Here is an 18,035-nt window from a genome sequence, read left to right on the forward strand (position 1 = left end):
TTCTTTCTTTCTATTGCATTCATCTCTCATTCACTCCTCCATTTCCAAGTATGTACAACATTCCCCCCCTATCTGCCCTGCCCCTTAATTGACGAGGACGTAGCGGAAACGCGGCTTGCCGGCGGAAAAGTCAATGATAGCTTGGTTGGCCTCGCTCATGGGCCGCTGCTCGATCCAGGGCTTGACGTTCTTGTCGGCGGCGAGCTGGAACATGGCGCGAATGTCCGAGGGGCTGCCAATCATGGAGCCGGCAAGACGCCTGCGCCCGGGGATGAGGGAGAAGGCGTGCAGAGGCAAGGCCTCCTCGGGGGCACCGACCTGGACCATGGTGCCGTCCATCTTGAGCATGCCAATGTACCCGGTGAAGGGGACCTTGGGGGAGGAGACGGTGGAGATGATGAGGTCGAAGCGGCTCTTGTTCTTGGTCTCCCAACCGTCATCCTCGGAGGTGGCAATGTAGTCGTCGCAGCCAAGGGCGAGAGCGTCGTCCTTCTTGTCGGCCTTGCGCGAGATGCCCACGACCTCGTCCGCGCCGAGGGCCTTGGCGAAGAGGACGGCAAAGTGACCGAGGCCACCGACACCGACGACGCCAACCTTCTTACCGGGCCCGCAGCCAAAGTGCTTGAGGGGGGAGTAGACGGTCACACCGCCGCAGAGCATGGGGGCGGCGGCCTCGGGGGCGAGGCCGTCAGGGATCTTGATGACAAAGTGCGAGGGGCAGCGGTGGTAGAGGGCGTAGCCGCCCATGGACTTGCCGCCGTTGCGGTGCTTGGAGTTGTAGGTGCCGACGTTGCCACTGCAGTACTGCTCGGAGTTGTTGTCGCAGGCGTCGCAGGGTCCGTCGCGGCCCAGGCACGAGTCGTTCTGCGCGCCCACGCCCACGACGTCGCCCACCTTGATGCCACCCTCGGCCTGGGAGCCGACGCGCACGGCAACGCCGACAATCTCGTGGCCGACGACGCAGGGGTAGTCAGCGGGGCCCTGTCTCTTTGTTAGCCATCATGTCTGTCGCACAGAGGGAGGTAGGAAAGGGGAGAGGGGGGGCGTACCCATCCGGAGCTGATGGTGTGAAGGTCTGAGCCGCAGATGCCAGAGTGTGTGATCTTGATATCCACGTCTGTCTCCTCCCAGGGCTTGGGCTCAAAGGTCTTCCACTTCATGTTGCCCTCGGCCGCCGAGGGGTCCTCGCCGACCCATCCCTTGAATTCGTAGTTGGTGTTTTCGGCCATGGTGGGTGATGGTGGTGTTCGGGTGTTTTGGTTGGTAGAGTGTTCAACGCGGTCTGTAGAGTGATGGAGGAATACACCAGGAGATTGGACAATGGGTCGCCATTGACACTTATATCTCTCTCAGGCCGCCTGCCGTCCACCGAGCACTGGCGTCATTGCATCTGCCTCGTCATCGGAGTCACGGAGGGAGGCCAGCGTCTGTTCGCGTTCGGTCCGCTAACACCACGAGGAGAGACGGCGCTAGACTGCCGGCTCGCGACAGAGAATGTAATCCACCTGCATCAGACAGAGCCTTCAGGCATTGATCGGACTGGGCTCACGGACGGGCCGTGGAAAAAGTGGTTGATGTCAATGATACCCACATCCGCGTCCAAACTCAAAAAATGTTCGAGACAGAAAAGTTCTCGAGCGCCGCCCGCGATTCAACTTCGTCATCAATCTCCACAGATACGTACATGGCAGCTGTACGGCCGCTGATTGGTCCCCGGTTGCTGTCATAGACTGATAAGTGAAAAGACGGCGGATCCTCGACTTGACTAGGCTGGTTTGAATCTGCGGCTTCTCGCGCCTCTACGACTAGGTACGCGGAGTCGCGGATCCGAATCGGTCATGGTGTGTAATCCCAAGGTAGTCCACCCACCGCCTTGACAACTATCTGCCCTTATTAATCAGGCATTATGGTCCCTGGCCCCTGATCGACGAAACCACGACTCGTCTCATCCGGCCTGGAAGTAGCCTCCAATCCCCGAATGTATGGAGATGCGTACTTATCTCTAGGCCTCATGCACCCATTGACAACGATAGAGAACTGTCTCGGAGAGATTATCCTTGCAGAGACTAGACCAAGGTCTACGCTCGAAAAAGCCACTTTGGCTAGGAACAGGGTAGTCAAGACGCCGACGACCGCCAGAACAGAGAACAGGAAGAGCGGAAGGAGAAGAGCCCATAGGGGGTCTGCTCGACTCGAAATGTCATGCCAGCTCATGGCAAGGAGCCTTTGTACTTCCTGGTGACAGTTGGGAGTTGACAGTCGTGACGAGCTGAAGCAGAACAGGTCATGACGAGTTCAAGACTGGCAAAGACGACGAGAAACTAGCAGTCTGGACTCGGACCCTTCGACACACCTACACGGGTCGCGAGTTTAAGGTCTCTTGCAGTACTCGTGAATGGAATGCCGGTGACGCACCTCTTTCTGCTCAACTGTCAGTGACTTCTGGTAGATCGATATGTCTGGAAAGAGTATGTGACAGAGAGAAAACGCAAGGGAAGTTGGAGATCTTGATTTTGTGTCAGTTCAGTGGTCAGGCCCATGTGCCTGTTCTGGCGTGGCGTTGGCTACCCAAGATCTTCCACACTGCATTGAATGCAGTGGGTCGCTTCTGAGAAGCCGGTGAATCACTATCATGGTCACTAGGGGCGCCAGATACTCTGAATATCCCGAGTTCCCCGAGACTGAAGAGGTGCGCACTCATGCCATGGATAGCAAATATGAAGAGACGCGTTGAACAGATATTGAATTTACTCGAGTCAATCGATTACTTTTTGGGGTTGCTTCTCAGCGTCATGCTGGTCATTGTGCAAAGCTGGTGGCTCAGTAGTACACCCCTTTGGACTACGTGACCTCTAAGGACCTACTACACACGAGACATCAATGCAAGGAAAAAATCGGACTGAGATCTCTAAAGATCATGAGGGGACATCCCCACATTGGAAGCTGGAAATGTTACAGATTCAACCCAAAGAAGCATCTAGGACTCGAAATACATCCTGTAGCCAGCATCCCGACGGGCATGATCCCCGCCCGGCCCAGCCCAATCCTCCAAGCTCGGCGGCGGCTTGGTATCCGTCAAGTTCTTCTTGTTCTTCTCATCCAGAACCAAAACTCTCTGCTGGTAGAACAGATCCGGCGGCATGCACAGATCAAGCCACATGTCGCCCGTATCGAGAGGACAGTATTTGGTGTTGGGATCGTCCGGATGCTGATAGCTGTCGAGGCAGACGCTGCCAGCGCTGCAGCGAATTTTGACGCATGTCCCTTGGCCAGAGCCGCTGCCCGTCGGTGTGACGCCCACATTGTCGTTCCGGAACGGGGTGCCGACTAGGCCATGGCCGCTCCCGTCGAGGTCGCTCAGATCCCACCAGATACCCCCCCACTCGCCAAAGGTCTGCGAGTACTCGAACTGGAGCACACCAGGCGGACTACCGTCCTTGGACAGCTTCAGACTGACCGCTTCGCCGTCCCAGGCGTGACTGAGGATGGACTGCCCAGTCCCCCGGGGGAGATACCATGGAACTCCACCGTCTCTAATGCAACGGCCATCGGGCCCGTGGTCACAGCTTCCATACTTGGACTTGACCATGCTGACACCGGCTCCGCAATAATTGTTGATCATCAAGTTGGATATGGCTCCGGGCGTGAGTATGGCCACAACCATGACGGAAGGAAGGAAACTATTGAACATGGCGATGAAGACTGGAGGCAAGTGAAATGGAGATGGGCCGTCAAGTCGGGGCGTAGGGAGAAAGGAGAGGCTCGTGGTCTAGGGAGTCAAGATGACCTTACGGCGAGCAACCGAGAACGTCTTTATAGTACAGTATTGTACCCTATTATCAGCCAAAGAAGACCATCAACCTGAGTGGCCACGGAATGCCCTGGGAACCATGCGACAGTGGCGTGCAACCAGAATAATCTAATCTCTTGGCATTCGGCCGTACTAAGCACCTCAAGTGTGCCTTAGCCCCCCTCTCCATTAGCCCCCCTGGCAATCTTCCTGTTGGAATACACCTTTCGGCTTCTTGTATCTAGACTGCGGAAGAGCGTTGTGATCCGGCCCTGATATCGGATTGAACGTCAAGGCTGACAAGATGGTTGTAACCAGTACTTGAAGCGATCAACGAAGCTCTCTGCACAGATGTGTATATGAATTTCAAGGCTTTGAATTCATATATGGTCTCCAGTCATACCACTTACATGGAGCTGGTGCTGGTGCTCGGTAGCGGCCGGATACGGTAGATCCTGAGCAAGTTTTTTGTTCTGTCAGATTCGACCCCTGGCAGGGTTCGATATATTATTGATTGGTACCCCCCACGCTCGACAGGCTGCTGAGCTCCGGCCCTTTTAGGTTGTCAGTTCTTATCGTGCATGAATACCTCGGCTGGGCGTGCCAGATATGTGCTTGCTGTATGGACCTGACAGCGTCGAAGGATCGACCCCTTACCACCCGGAAATTACCGCCGTCTCTGCCTGCAGTCCACGCGCATAGTCACTCAACAACGTTTCTCGTGGACTTCCCAAGCCTTCCAAGCATTCCAAAGGAATTTTGCCTGGTTTAGAGTTTGGATGTAGGCTTCACGTAAGGAACATGGTAACGTTTCCTCAGAACTAGGGTCCTTGCCGAAGTATTGAAAGGAAGCTTGGCGTGGAATGCAATAGGAATATGCACGAGACAGGGGCACTCGCTCGTGTATCATTCTCAGACTGTTCAGAAGTAACCAGGTGCTCCAAGGGAATGTATAAAGAACGAGAGACTTGATGCTGTAAGAGTTGCTGGAGAGCCATGCGCTCTGGCAAGCCTCTTACCAACTTTTTGAACTGCTGGATCTACTCCATTGACTGTCACTCTTTACTTTCCGTCACCCCTCACTCATTACAATGTTGCTCTCTGGTCTCCTATCTTTGGCCTCTTTGGCAGGCTTCGTTGCCACTACACCGGTTTCCGTTTCTTCCAGGTACGATCAGAAAATCGCTGCTACCCACCAACCCCCCCGTCCATTGCTAAGACCGCCTGTAGAAACAGCACTTTCTCCCTACAAGCAGCCGATTGCAACGCCCCTGTGGCCGGCCTGTCCTTCGAGGACTGCCTGCACATGAACAACATTGGCATGGCCGGCATGGGCGACAACCCCTTTTGGAACAACGGCTACATCTGGATCGGCGACGACGGACCCAACAGGTTCCGGTTCACCAACACGGGCGGCGTGCCCATGACCCTCATCTTGTGGGACTTTGCCAACGGCGACTACCAGTCCTCCTTTATGAACGTCCGCCGCCCCAAAATCTCCTACTCCCTCCCCGGCTCTGGCAGCTCCGTCACCATCTCTGTCGCCAGCGGCATCACGCTCGCCTACGCTACGCTCAACAACCGCCAGACGACACTCTCCCGCTGGGGTCAGATCTTCAACACCTGGGGCGAGGCTACTACGGGCAATGGCTGGCCAGGGTCGGCGACGATCAATGTCAGTCGACTTGTCAACATGAATGGCAACCCACAGTCAGTTCGTGTGGCAGGTTGTCTGGCTGATATGGATTGGTGCTCGTTTCAGTGCAAGAATGGTCTGAGCGAGTGTGGGGAGTCGGGCTCCTATGACCTGCTCAGATGCACGCCGGACGTCAACCCCGATTCTGGCACGGGCTGGCTGAATGGTAACCCTGAGGGAGGGTGCTACGGTTGGGACAATGGGGGTGATATCTACATCAGCCTTGGGAACTAAGAATCATGGGCGTTGAAAAGGGGTTGCTGTATTTCGCGTCTGTACAGATGTCATCCACAAGATCTAGCGTAACAAAATTATGCGCACTACTGCTAGGGAAGCCACATCCAAGCTGAAAAGAGAGGACCATTAGACAGATGAACTCTTCATTCTGACAAAATACCAGTTTGTATTCCACCAACGCCGGCCGATGCTAATTTGTAGAGTACAGTAGTCTAATCTTCAGGACGCGCTTCTCATTTGGCGTCCTTCTTGGCCTTCTCGACAATCTCCTCGCCCTTCTTCGACTTCTCCTCGAGAAGCTTCTTGAGGTCCTCAGCCGTCTCACGCAACAGTTTCTCGCCCTCCTCCTTGTGGTTCTCGGCCACCTCGCTGAGCTGCTTGAGCTTGGGGAAGATCTCGTCGGCCTGCGGAATCATCTTGACGTACTTCCCCACCTCGCCCCAGACGCCACCGCCAGAACCCGTCGAGGCTGTGTCCTTGGCCTTGCTGACGGCACTGTCGACGTATTTCTTGAGGTCGTCGACGTTGCCCGAGTCAATGGATGACTTGGCCTTCTCGAAGAGCTCCTTGGCGTTGCCCTGCTTCAGCGCATCGGCGTTGTTCTCGATAATCTCCTTGACCTTGGGGTTTTTGTCCAGGGTAGGCTTGGCCTGCTCGTAGGCCTTGTTCCAGGCCTCGTCACCCAGTTTCTTCACCTGCTTGACCTTGTCGTCAATCAACTGGCGTGCCTTGTCGAGGCTGCTGACACTGACGCCACCAGCGACAATGTCCTTGAGCTGCCTCCATGTCTCGTCCACCTGCTTCTTAGCCTCGGGCCCATACTCATCACCCATGCGCTTAAGCTGGTCGACATTGCTGCCGAGCTTCTCCTTGACCTGGGGGTGGTTGTCGAGGATGTCGGCAAAGGCATCACCCGAGAGGTCGGCGACCTTCTTAGCGAGGCCAGCCAGAACCTCATAGGCCTTGGACGCCGTCTCGAGGCTCAGCCCGGACTTGGCAATATCCTGAAACTGCTTGTACGCATCGCTAACAAGCTTGTCCGCCTCTTCCTTGTGGTTCTGGCGGACCTTTTCCCAGTCATTAAAGGCAGTGTCCACGTAGGCGCGACCTCCAGGGATCCAGGCAACGTAGGAGTATGCAAACTGCTTGATCGAGTCGACGGCCTGGTCGGCGTTGGGGGTCTTCTCCTGCAGTTTCTGCGCAGCCTCGTTGTACTTCTTGTTCGCCTCCTTGGCGGTCTTGTTGATGGTGGAAGCAGTGCGTCCGGCGGGGGTGAAGGTGTAGAGGGAGTAGAAGACGCCAGCGCCAATGACACCGCCGGCCAGACCAGCTGCGAGGTGTCCGCTGGAGGAGGGGCCACCAGAGGAGGAGGAGGAGGAGGAGGAGGCGGTCGACTGGAAGCGAACAGGCTGGCGGTAGGGCAGGCGCGTGGAGCGCATCGCCGTCTGGCGGGCGGTGCGAGAAGCGACTCTGGAGGAGATCATGGTGACGGAGGTGGTGTTGATATGTTGGTGTGATGAGGTGTGGGGAGTGAGTGTGGGAGGTAGGAGTGCAGTTCAAGAAAAGGGAGAAGAAATAAATGAGAATTGTACTCTGGACCAGGTGAGCTGATGACGATGGTAGCCGAGCTACGCATAGATGACGTGCCAGGTACCTGACGTTTTCGGTAGGTAGTTTTGGTTTGTTCCATTGGCGAATCAGCGGTGGCGGACCAGATGCTCCGCGCTTCAATGTTCGAGAACGGCCAGCCATGCCGTCATAGTTCTCTGGTTCCTGGATTTCTACCCTCGAAATTCGGGGATTACCATGTGACGGGGTTAATTACCTACGCACACAGTTGCATTTTGGGGTCTGAGGTTAGCTATTGTACCTCAAGAGAAATGCTATAGTTCATGGTGAAATGTTGTCCATCCCCTCCTCCATCGCAGCAAGCTATACCCCACACTTCCAAAGCTTGGCAGGGACAGACATGACGAGGTCAGAGCCTGGTAGATATCTGAACATTGCGCTCCAATGGAAACATAAGTATCTTGTTCTGGCTCATCCAAAAGGGCCGCTCTCATAGTGCAGTCGGATTTTTTCTTTCGTCTTGGAAGGGGGGGATATATATGCCTTCCACAATTGCAGTTTGAGTTACCTTGAATCGTTCATCGTGTCGATCACCCGAAGCAATCCCCACTTCCCCAAAACCCAGACCCCACACACATGCCGTCATGGCCAGGGCTTAGACGGCATTGATCAGGCGCAAGATCACAAACATGAGTGAAGTGCCACTTTGGGACTACGTCGTGGACGATCTCTTGTAGTCATTTGGACTCGCTAGCAAAAACCCAAACGACTTTGCGGCAATAGCTCCATCGGGAATCAAAATAATCTCACGTATGTATTTGAGATTCTGTTACTGATCACTTGGCCAGTACAGCGTCTCGGGATACGCGAGGACAACTGCGAATGGCAAGCCGAACATGGCAAATGGCATGGATAAGAGAAGCTCTAGTTGTCTCAGTCATATTCAAGAAAATGCTGGCTAAGAGCTCTGCCACCTCGACATGGCAAAGTACTGTATCAGTTCGTCGTGGTAGAATTCTGGAAATATATGCTCGGCGTACCGTCTCCACTCGTGGGTTGAAGGGCGTTTAAAGAACTTGACGTATTCCCAATACTATGGGTACCATCCGCTGTCTTCCCAGTCCACCAGTCCGGCGATCTTCCCTTCTTGCACGATGATGTTCCGTGGCGCGAGATCGCAGTGGGACAGAACAATCCGATGGTTCGTCCGTCATCCTCGAGAGAGCGCTTCCCGCACCGGTGGCGGCGTGGAAGGTTCTAGAGACGACAACAAGTACTCATTAAAAGCATGCTCGTCACGACAAGCGGACGCATGATACGTAAAGTACACACGCGAGTCTCGGATCTCGGTCCCGTCACAGGCACTGATGAGATGACGAGGCGGGTCCACGGATCTCATTCTTTCGAGAATCGCCCGTAGCTGGTGCGCAATGTCGATTCTCTCGTCAGCAGACATGTTCGGCCACTGCTTGTCGAGGGACTCCCCTGGGACATACTCCATGCATGTGTTCACTCGTCCGTCTGGCGCTGTGTATGCCTCGTGTACAGTGGGCACAGGCACCCAAGCGCGCGGCCGTCTTCAGCGCCTCTGCTTCTCCGAGTAGGTTGCGATCCCCTGATTTGATGACAGTGTTGTCGGGGTACAGCACGACCATGCGGTCGAACAGTTTGTGCAGAACCACGGCGTCTGCTCGTTAGCTAAACGAACGCCAATAGAAAAAGGCTCAACGCATCTTGCGGACTAACCTGAGGCAAGCTCATCCTCGGCCTCAGACTCGTCCGAAGAGTGAGCTTTCCCATCGGTCTTCCTCTTTTCCCTCATTCTCGCGCTGAGACGCGATTCGCCTGGCTGCTTGCCACGCGAGCGCGACACAGCGTATGTTCCCGGGTTGGGGATATTTACACTGTCTATTGCGTGGGGTTTTCAGAAGTCAGGTATGTCCTTCGCCATAAATCGGTTGCATCTTGGAGCTGGAGTAATTTTTGTGGCTCCAAATTCCAACCTTTTGGAAGAGAGCAGCTGGCCGGCAGACCCTGTTCAGGGGAGGCTGTGTAGCGCAAGTAGGTGGGCACGTGATCTAAAGAGGGGCTGCGTCCGAGGGAATCGGGAAGACATAGGGTAGGCATCGTCACGAACGTCAACAGATAGTTACATGCTTCTGTTTTCTCACACTTTTTCAATATATGACAATCGTTCTTCCACAGTAAGTTTACCTGCACAGCAACGCCTTGGAGCAGGTGTTGAAATTTCTAGTCCTCGGTGTCACAATTAGCTAAGCGCGCCACTATACCTCCAAAGCACCGATCTTGCTGGCTCGCTCAACAACAGGCCTGAAGCGCAACGATGGAGACTGTCAATTTTCCTGGCCTCAGCGACAAAACGGCCTTTGTCAGGCCTCTGACGGTCGGGGATGTGGATGCTTGCGTTCGCGTCGAGTCCACCTTCCCAGAGCCAGAGCGATGCTCTGAGGAAAAGGTCAGTTCAACATTGCCGAGGCGTGAGCCATGGTGACCCGAGAAACACTCACACTCACACTCGTTCTCTAAAGTTCAAATACCGCCTGGCTGTATCGTCTGAACTCTGTCTCGGGCTTTTCATCAAGGAAAACGACCATGACGAGCTCGTTGGACACGTGATAGCCACCAGAATCACCTCAGATCGAGTCACCGATGGCTCTATGGAAATGCCTCAAAACTGGGACGGCTCGCGGAAAGTCGTCAAAGCTGACGATGGCCTGGTGATTGGCAACGACGCGAATGGAAGTGGCATCGGCGTCCATGGTCTGGTCATCGTCGCAGAGCACCAAAAGAAAGGTCTCGGTCGGTCCCTGCTGAACAAGTACCTCGAGTACCTGAGGAACTTGGACCAAAAGGCCGACTGCGTCGCCATCATCGCGCATGACCACCTTCTACAATTCTATGAGAGTGTTGGCTTCAAGAATCTCGGTCCCAGCCCATGCAACTTTGGAGGGGGCGGCTGGTACGACATGGTGAGTGACTTTGGTCTTGCAACGGTTTCGAATGCGTCTTGCGGCTGACATTCCAGGTTCTGAAATTGTGAGCCATGTCCCGGCCATGGTAAATAATAAACCCCGACGCTAGATATCCATTTCTGCTTCATTGCATATATATTTATCAATTGCCTCGCAATACTGGCTCTCCGACTCGCTAATGGCAGAGTCCAAAAATCCAAAGAAATGCCGCGAGTTAGCCGTATCTACCCCGTACAATAAAACCCCATCGCTGCAACGCTTACCTTCTCGTGGAATACAACCCATCATTAACGTGGCAGCTCACTCGACATGTCGTCACGATTTCGCTCACGTTTCACCTGCACCATGGCCACCGATGGCATTGACACTAGCATTCCGGCAGCGATCGAAGCAGGCAAAATAAACGGTGCCCTATTGAGTGCCACCGATGCTCAAGACCGCTTCGTTTACGAGCAGCTGTTTGGCGAACGCACGCTTCTCTCGGGCGAGAAGCGCCCACACCAATCGGACGACGTGCTGTACCTCGCGTCCGCGACCAAGCTCTTGACGGCCATCGCCGCGCTGCAGTGCGTCGAGGATGGGCTGCTCACCCTCCGGGCCGATGTGTCTGCCTTGGCGCCCGAGCTTGCAAACAAGCAGGTCCTCACCGGGTGGTCTGACGATGACGAGCCTGTGATGGAACCCCAGAGGAACCCCATCACTTTGGAGATGCTGCTGACGCACAGTGCGGGGCTCAACTACCAGTTTGCCGATGCTGATCTCGCTCGCTGGCACGACAAGTTTGTCTCGAGGCCCGCTGCTTCTGGGGACGACGCAAAACTCCGTGTCGAGGAGAGCTTTTCGTACCCGTTACGATATCAGCCTGGCGAAGGGTGGATGTACGGGCCCGGGCTTGACTGGGCTGGCCGCATCGTGGAGAGGGCCACGGGCAAGACGCTGTGTGAACGTATGCACGAGCGCATGTTTGCGCCCTTGGGCATCACAGATGCACAGTTTTACCCTGTCCTAGATGAGAAGCTGCGCGAGCGCCTTGTCGACTTGAACCCCGACGATCCGCATTGTCTAGGACGAGCGGTCCTCGGTGGCAGCGGTGACTTGAACAGGTGGTCCAAGGGAGATTTTGGGGGGCATGGGCTGTTCATGACGGCGCCCGGTTATCTCAAGCTCCTGCAGTCGATCCTCGCCAATGACGGCAAACTCCTCAAACCAGCCACGGTCGACGACATGTTTGAAAACCACCTCTCGCCAGCTGCCGCCACGTCCTTCGAAGCCGTGTCCTCCACGCCGCTGGGCCCCTTCACCCGAGTCGGCACCGCGCTCGATGTCGAGGCAGGCCACGGCCTCAGTGGCCTGCTCACGCTGGAGGACGTCGAGGGTTGGTACGGCAAACACACGCTGAGCTGGGGTGGTGGGCTTACGTTTGCATGGTTCATCGACCGCAAGAATGATTTGTGCGGCGTAGGCGCTATGCAGGCCAAGCTGCCGGTGGATGGGCAGGCGATCGCTGAGCTGAAGCAGACGTTTCGACACGACATTTACCGCAAACGCGCGGCGTGGGCGGAGAGCCAGGCGCCCTGAGCTGGGGGGCTGAGCATCGTCTTTTACGAAAATGATAGATTTGGTGAAACCTACGTCATCCGATAACTCTTGGTGATGGCCTCGAGTCCGGGGTCTCCAATGCTCCAGTCTGACTCCGCAACGCGGCAACGTGCCGATTTCCAATTATGACGTGTCCGAGGCCTCAACCTTTTCCTCGATTCTTGACGTCCTTCCATGGTCACATGCATGATCGAGAACACTTGTTTACACCGAAGACTGGGACGGGGGCCACAGCAGTATTTCCTGGCAATCAACGGCGCTGACGATGCTGGAACGACGAATTGCGCGAGAATCGCCTAGAGTCCCTGGCAAGCCGACCGCCATGAGCCACTGCTTCACGTGAAGACAACTGGCAAACGCGAGTAGCAGACATTTTTACTTGCCCGTCTCATTCTTCTACCATACCGTCAAATCTGCGGTCGCAATCGTTTCTGCTGCAGTATGCCGCGGAATAAGGCCTTCGCCTCGCCTGGTCGCCCGGCTCCCTTCTCAAGCGACGCGAACCTCCAGGTTGACGACCGAACTATCAACGGTCCCCTTTCCTTCTTCAATCCGACCGACGCTCGTTTTCGCGTCAAAAAGTCCGCCCAGAAGGACTGGAAGCCCACAGCCGGAGAGGCTGTCCCAGGTGCCGACATCTTCATCCCCGGAACCCATATCCGCTGGCGCTCGCGAGACAACAGAAAAGGTTTGTGCTGCGCAAGAGTCGCCAACACATCGCTTAACCTGAAGAAGCAAGCTGACATTTTATCTTCACGCTCCCTGCAGGACGACATACCCTCCTCATCGATCGCAAAGAGCAAAAGGGCGGCGCTGCTCACACGGCTACGCTGCGAGCCGTCCTCCGAGGCCTACGTCGCATGGCCACCGAGTGCCCCTACTGGGATGTCTCGTACCTCGTCGCCGTCTCCTTCACCGTTGGTTGCCTCCTCTTCATTGTCTGCGGTCTCTTCTACTGGCTCCCTCTGGTCGATTCCCGCTACGAGTTCCCTGGTGAATCGACCATTGCGGGCGGCATAATGGCTTTTGTTGGGGCCACCCTTTTCCAGATAGGGGCTGTCCTTCTCGTCTTCGAGGCTTGCAATGAGGACAAGACTGGTTGCTTTGGATGGGCTCTCCATCAGGCGCTCCACGAAATGGACCAGGATGGACACAGCACCCCTCACGGTGGTATGATGCTAGCCCAGCAAGATCCCGTCGGTTGTCATCACCATCACCAACGCCGCCGCGGGGAGAAAAGCTCCGCGAATGGTTTTTCGTCGGAAATGCGATGGAGGTGGTGGCCATCCTGGTACGAGCTCAAGACGCACTACATTCGCGAGATTGGCTTCGTCGCCTCGACATCCCTCTCTCTTGGTGCCACCATCTTCTATGTCTCAGGCATCTGCGCACTGCCAGGTATTTACGAAAACATGAGTCTCGGCGTGGCCAGGGGAATATACTGGCTGACGTACCTTGTCGGTGGAATTCTCTTCATCTTTTCCTCCGCCCTCTACATGCTCGAGACGCAGCCCAACTGGTACACCCCGGCGCCGCGCGTCCTCGGATGGCACATTGGCTTTTGGAACATGATCGGCTCCGTCGGCTGGACGCTGTCAGCATCGTTGGGGTACTGCACCGCGAGCTGGTGCGAGTACCAGGGCGAGCTCACCCTGCTTTGGGCGTCTGCTGCCTTCTTCATCGGCAGTGCGCTGCTTTGGTACGAGGCATTGGAGAAATACCCTGTGGAAAAGCCAGGAAAGAAGTCATGAAAGGCTCTTCTGTCGGTTCTGTACATCGAGCATAGTTAGTTTTTCGGGGAGATCAATTGCTACGGTTATTTGCTCCAAGCTTCATGTTTCCACAGGTCGCGCACTCGATGAGTCAATACTGTGAAGTTTGAGCAGCCTCGAGGAAAGACCCTCCTCTACCGTGCCCTCCCCCGGCTTGAGCCTTGCGCCACCCACATGCACCTCAAAGTGCAGAATGCCTCGACCTGAGCTGAGGCGCATTTCCCCGCCCTCCCTCTTCCGTGCCAACTGTCCATCGGCCATGATGGGCGGCCCAACCACTTCCATCGGCGCTCGCCTCGCATGCCACCATGGCGTCGAGTTCTGCTGTGAGCCGCGTGGGCGCCCCTCGAATTCTCGCCTTGTCCAGCAGCGCGGCCAGAGTACAACTGGGGGTCGACGCAGCTCGCGAGGGCTACCAGCAGGCTCTAGAGGGCTTCAGCAGCGTGCTGCGAAAGTACAATGGGGACTTGCACCGCGACTTTGAGCAAGCTTTGCACCGCGACGGGTGGCTCGACGCCGCCGACATCCACGCGGCGATTCAAGAAGTTGCGCACAGCATCGCCAAGAAACAGCCGGTCAACTCGTACCAGTGGGCGAGACGCTGCGGACAATGTCTCGAACGGATCAAGGATTTTGCCTCTGTAGGCGATGTCTTCGTCGGGGGCGCGCAGAACATGGCCGTGAGCGGTGCATGGGGGGCACTTCGTGTTGCTATCGATGTGAGTGCGTGACTACTGTGCTCTTTCAAGAGAGATTTACTGACTGCACTAGGTTTCATTGACCTTGATGTTCTTCTACGATAAACTCTCCGAGATGCTGTCGCGGATTGGGCGCTTCACACATGCCAACGATAGTTACCACGTACTGTTCCCCGCAGACCCACGACTCAAGGCACTTGCTTTCCAATACTTGTCTGGCTTGATTGCCATCTGCACCGAAGTCATCCGGTACGCCCACAAGTCGGCGCCCTCACAGTTGATGTCTGCGCTCGGCTCGACGTTCGATACAAGGTTTGGGCCTCTGGAGAAGGATCTGCAGTCCATTGCGTCCGCCATCAGCGAAGCCGCCAACACCCAGGCCATCAGTCTCAGCCAAGAAGGTCACAAGGATACCAAAAGCAGGTTGGGGCAGATAATGGGTCGACTCAAGGGCATGGACCTAGTCAGTACACAGGGCAGTCGGGATCTGTGGAAGCACAAAGTGACAAAGACGATTAGCAAAGGCGATATCAAGCACACGCTCGATCTACGGTACTATTGTGAAAAGGGTACCTCAACGTGGATGCTGCAGAGGGACGAATACAGACAATGGCAAGAGTCCTCAGCCTCACGTACGTTATGGGTGACAGGCAAACTTGGATCTGGCAAGTCTGTTATACTGGCCTCCCTTGTGATGGATCTGTTCCGCGTTGAAAAGGCCAGCTCGACTGGAGATTCCGCGATTGCACATTACTTCTGGCGTAAGGGCGTCAAGACCGCCGTCACCGCCACCAGCATCCTGGGAAACATTGCATATCAGATCTTGCATAGCAAGGTGGTGGAGCCTGCGTTGGATGCCCATCTGCAGAAGTTTGGTGGACTCGAAACGGTGAAGCTGTCCGACGACTCTTGCATAGACTTGCTCATTGCCGTCGTCCCACTGGAATGCAAGCTCTTCATCATCCTCGACGGTCTGGGCAACTGTGCATCCAGCGAGGTGCACACCATTTTCCGAGAACTCAAGCGTCTCGCGGCCACACGAAGAGTCCTCCTGCTTTGCTCCTCGCATCTAAATTGGAAAGAGCTTCGTACGGCCAGTGATACCCTGCTTAGCCCGTTTGTTACTGTCATGATCGAGGACACGGATCGCACAGCGGAAGCGAAAGAGTATATTGCAAGTGAGCTTGCCATGTGGGAGTCCCGGGGTCTGGATTTGGGTGACGCCAAGGATCTCATTCAAAAACAGCTCCTTGCCGGGTGGCAGGATATGTTCCTGTGGCTCAGCCTACAATTGCGACTCTTGCGCGAAGATCTGGAGCACTCGCATCTCGAGCTCACGAGCGCGCTAGCCAGACTACACGAGGAGCTCTCTGAGATCTACGCGAGGGCCTTGGTGCACCTCGCAGAGACGGAGGGTGGCAAGGCGCGCGCGGTGCTCGAGCTGGTGACTGCCGCCGAACCACCGTTGGCATTCAAGGAGCTCAGGATAGCGGCGAACGTCATTCCCGGCGACACTAAATGGAGGCCTTTGCATTCGAGCAAGATTCCCGCCGACTTTTGCTGGCAGTTTGGGCGCTACCTGCTCGAGACAGATCCGGAAGACGGACAGGTCCGCCTCATCCATCCGACTGTTGCCTTGCACCTGTGCGGGCTGCCGCACAACGAGCTCGCCTCGGCGATGCACTTTCAATACGAGCAGGCTGAGGAGCGGGTGGCCATGGTGTGCCTGACATACCTCAACATGCCTGCATTGGCCGACTTGGCTTCTCTGAGGAGGAAATCCGCCGACGGGCCACAGAGAGGAGTGTTCCACGTGACAGCCCAGCCAGTTGCGCAAAGCAGCGGTCTCGGGCGGCGGCTCATGTCCATGTACGGGCCCAAGTGTAAGGAGGATGGATCATTCACCCACACCCTAAACATGGCCGTTGTGGTCGGCAGCGCTCTAGGGTACAGCAGTGCGCAGTCTGACCTCTGGGGTCTTCGCTCGTATGCGAAAGCAAACTATATAGCCCTCTCGCGCGACATGGCCCTGGACGACAAGTGTAGCGCCCTATGGTGGTCCATCTTTGAGGGCAACGATCCTCTCCGCGTGCTCGCAAGCTCAGCAAAAGACCAAAGTGACGGTCTCGACTGGGCGATCGACCAAAGACACCGGCCACTGGTCACTTGCCACTTCCAAGGACATCGGCCACTGGACCCTCCCCTCGTTTCAATAAGCCCATTCCAAGTTCCATCCCATCAAGACACTCCGCGGACCATGCGGCTGTACTCGCTACTGCACTTTCGCTGGAAGAACTTCGTGTGCATCGGGCGGTATTGGCAGATGCCTGGCCGGATGCTAGGCCTGCCAATACACACATCCACCGACTTACTCACGGGCAATACCATAATAGACATTAGTGTTCCGCGTCTCCGGGACGCTGCTGAGAAATTCCTGCTCGCTCTCTTCAAGACGACATCGATCACACGGAATGCCCTGTTGGAGATCCTCTTGGATGTCGCGCAGCGTGTGGACCTCAACGGTTTGATACTCGCTGGCAAGTCTCCACTTGTTTATGCCCTCCAAGACGGTGCGACTGATGATGATCATGTTGAAGCCGGACTTCAGTTTCTCACAACGCACGACAAAGTCAGTGCTTTGTTGGCAGCCGGCGTTGATCCCAATGGGTATCGTTTTGAAGCCGATTTGCCGCGTGAGCTCCACGTCCCGATCCTGCACTGCATCCGTGCGAATCGAGTCAAATGCTTGGAGCTGTTGCTCCGCTATGGCGCGAATCCCAATGCGCAGGACTCAGACGACGAGATGCGAACCTGCCTCATGAAAGCCATATTGACACGAGGCAGTGTGCCGGGACTGCGGCTTCTCTTGCAGTATGGAGCCGATGCTTGCGTCTGCGACTCCACGGGAGAGACATTACTGCACTATCAGATCAAGGCAAAGAAAGGTCTGCGACCGATGCTGGCAGAACTGGCGAGGGCCGGTCAGTTGCAAGCCGTGCTGAACGCTGTCAACAACAAAGGGGTGACTGTTCTGTACGATGCACTGCTTCACGTGTCTGACAATAGTTCCATCCGTAGACTGGTGGCCGCAGGGGCTCGACGGCTTGCCACGGGCAACGGCAAGATTGTGGAAATCGTGATGGATGCGGAGAACAGCCTGGCTTTCAAGGGTGCACAATTATCGGCACTGCGAGGAAGTTGCGTAGTGCTGGGATCCAACCCAGTGCCCGACGGGGACTTGATCCGCGGATTCCAAGAAATGCTTAATGATGAGTTAGTCCGATGCATCGACGAGGCGAATATGGCTGTGGAATGGCACATAAAGACAAGGAGTCTAGAGACCTCTTATAACGGCCTTCCCTTGTCAATGCATGTGACCAGAGAGTGGACTACGGATACCACGAAGAAACGGCCTGAATAAGGCCACATTACTTAATTGAACCATGACGTTGACGACGATATGGTTCAGCCATCGACGCATACCGAGAATGGGCGGCGATGAGCGAGACAAGCCACATAAATGCGAGCACGTGCCAGCTGCTGAAAGACTACTTCCACTGTTGACAGTTTGACACACCGGCGTTCTTCATAAGGAACGACCTCTGACCTACCCTGTGGCTAATTTGGACCCGAGAACATGATGAAGGATCGTGCACTGTCCCCGAAAGAAAATACCAAGGA

The 18,035-nt window shown here is 55.6% G+C and overlaps 5 protein-coding genes across 5 annotated transcripts; 2 read left to right on the top strand and 3 right to left on the bottom strand.

Annotated features, from left to right (window-relative positions):
• Positions 1–84: 84 nt before the first annotated feature.
• J7T54_005323 (formaldehyde dehydrogenase-like protein) lies at positions 85–1,229 on the bottom strand (the record flags this gene model as incomplete). The annotated part of the gene is made up of 2 exons (XM_051506270.1): positions 85–981; positions 1,050–1,229. 2 exons carry the CDS (start codon positions 1,227–1,229, stop codon positions 85–87), a joined length of 1,077 nt encoding a protein of 358 aa, XP_051362468.1.
• Positions 1,230–2,977: 1,748 nt separating this feature from the next.
• Positions 2,978–3,691, bottom strand: J7T54_005324 (uncharacterized protein; the record flags this gene model as incomplete). Its single annotated transcript, XM_051506271.1, has 1 exon — positions 2,978–3,691. The coding sequence occupies one exon, from the start codon at positions 3,689–3,691 to the stop codon at positions 2,978–2,980; it is 714 nt and encodes a 237-aa protein (XP_051362469.1).
• A 1,190-nt stretch (positions 3,692–4,881) lies between these two features.
• On the top strand, positions 4,882–5,720 carry J7T54_005325 (uncharacterized protein; the record flags this gene model as incomplete). Its single annotated transcript, XM_051506272.1, has 3 exons — positions 4,882–4,958; positions 5,021–5,504; positions 5,553–5,720. 3 exons carry the CDS (start codon positions 4,882–4,884, stop codon positions 5,718–5,720), a joined length of 729 nt encoding a protein of 242 aa, XP_051362470.1.
• A 236-nt stretch (positions 5,721–5,956) lies between these two features.
• On the bottom strand, positions 5,957–7,207 carry J7T54_005326 (uncharacterized protein; the record flags this gene model as incomplete). The annotated part of the gene is made up of 1 exon (XM_051506273.1): positions 5,957–7,207. One exon carries the CDS (start codon positions 7,205–7,207, stop codon positions 5,957–5,959), a length of 1,251 nt encoding a protein of 416 aa, XP_051362471.1.
• Positions 7,208–9,636: 2,429 nt separating this feature from the next.
• J7T54_005327 (uncharacterized protein) lies at positions 9,637–11,863 on the top strand (the record flags this gene model as incomplete). Its single annotated transcript, XM_051506274.1, has 4 exons — positions 9,637–9,768; positions 9,842–10,282; positions 10,339–10,349; positions 10,585–11,863. The coding sequence occupies 4 exons, from the start codon at positions 9,637–9,639 to the stop codon at positions 11,861–11,863; spliced, it is 1,863 nt and encodes a 620-aa protein (XP_051362472.1).
• Between the last annotated feature and the right edge of the window lie 6,172 nt (positions 11,864–18,035).

The sequence above is a fragment of the Emericellopsis cladophorae genome (assembly GCF_022114955.1).
Source record: "Emericellopsis cladophorae strain MUM 19.33 chromosome Unknown NODE_20_length_315653_cov_120_781897, whole genome shotgun sequence".
NCBI lineage: Eukaryota > Fungi > Ascomycota > Sordariomycetes > Hypocreales > Bionectriaceae > Emericellopsis > Emericellopsis cladophorae.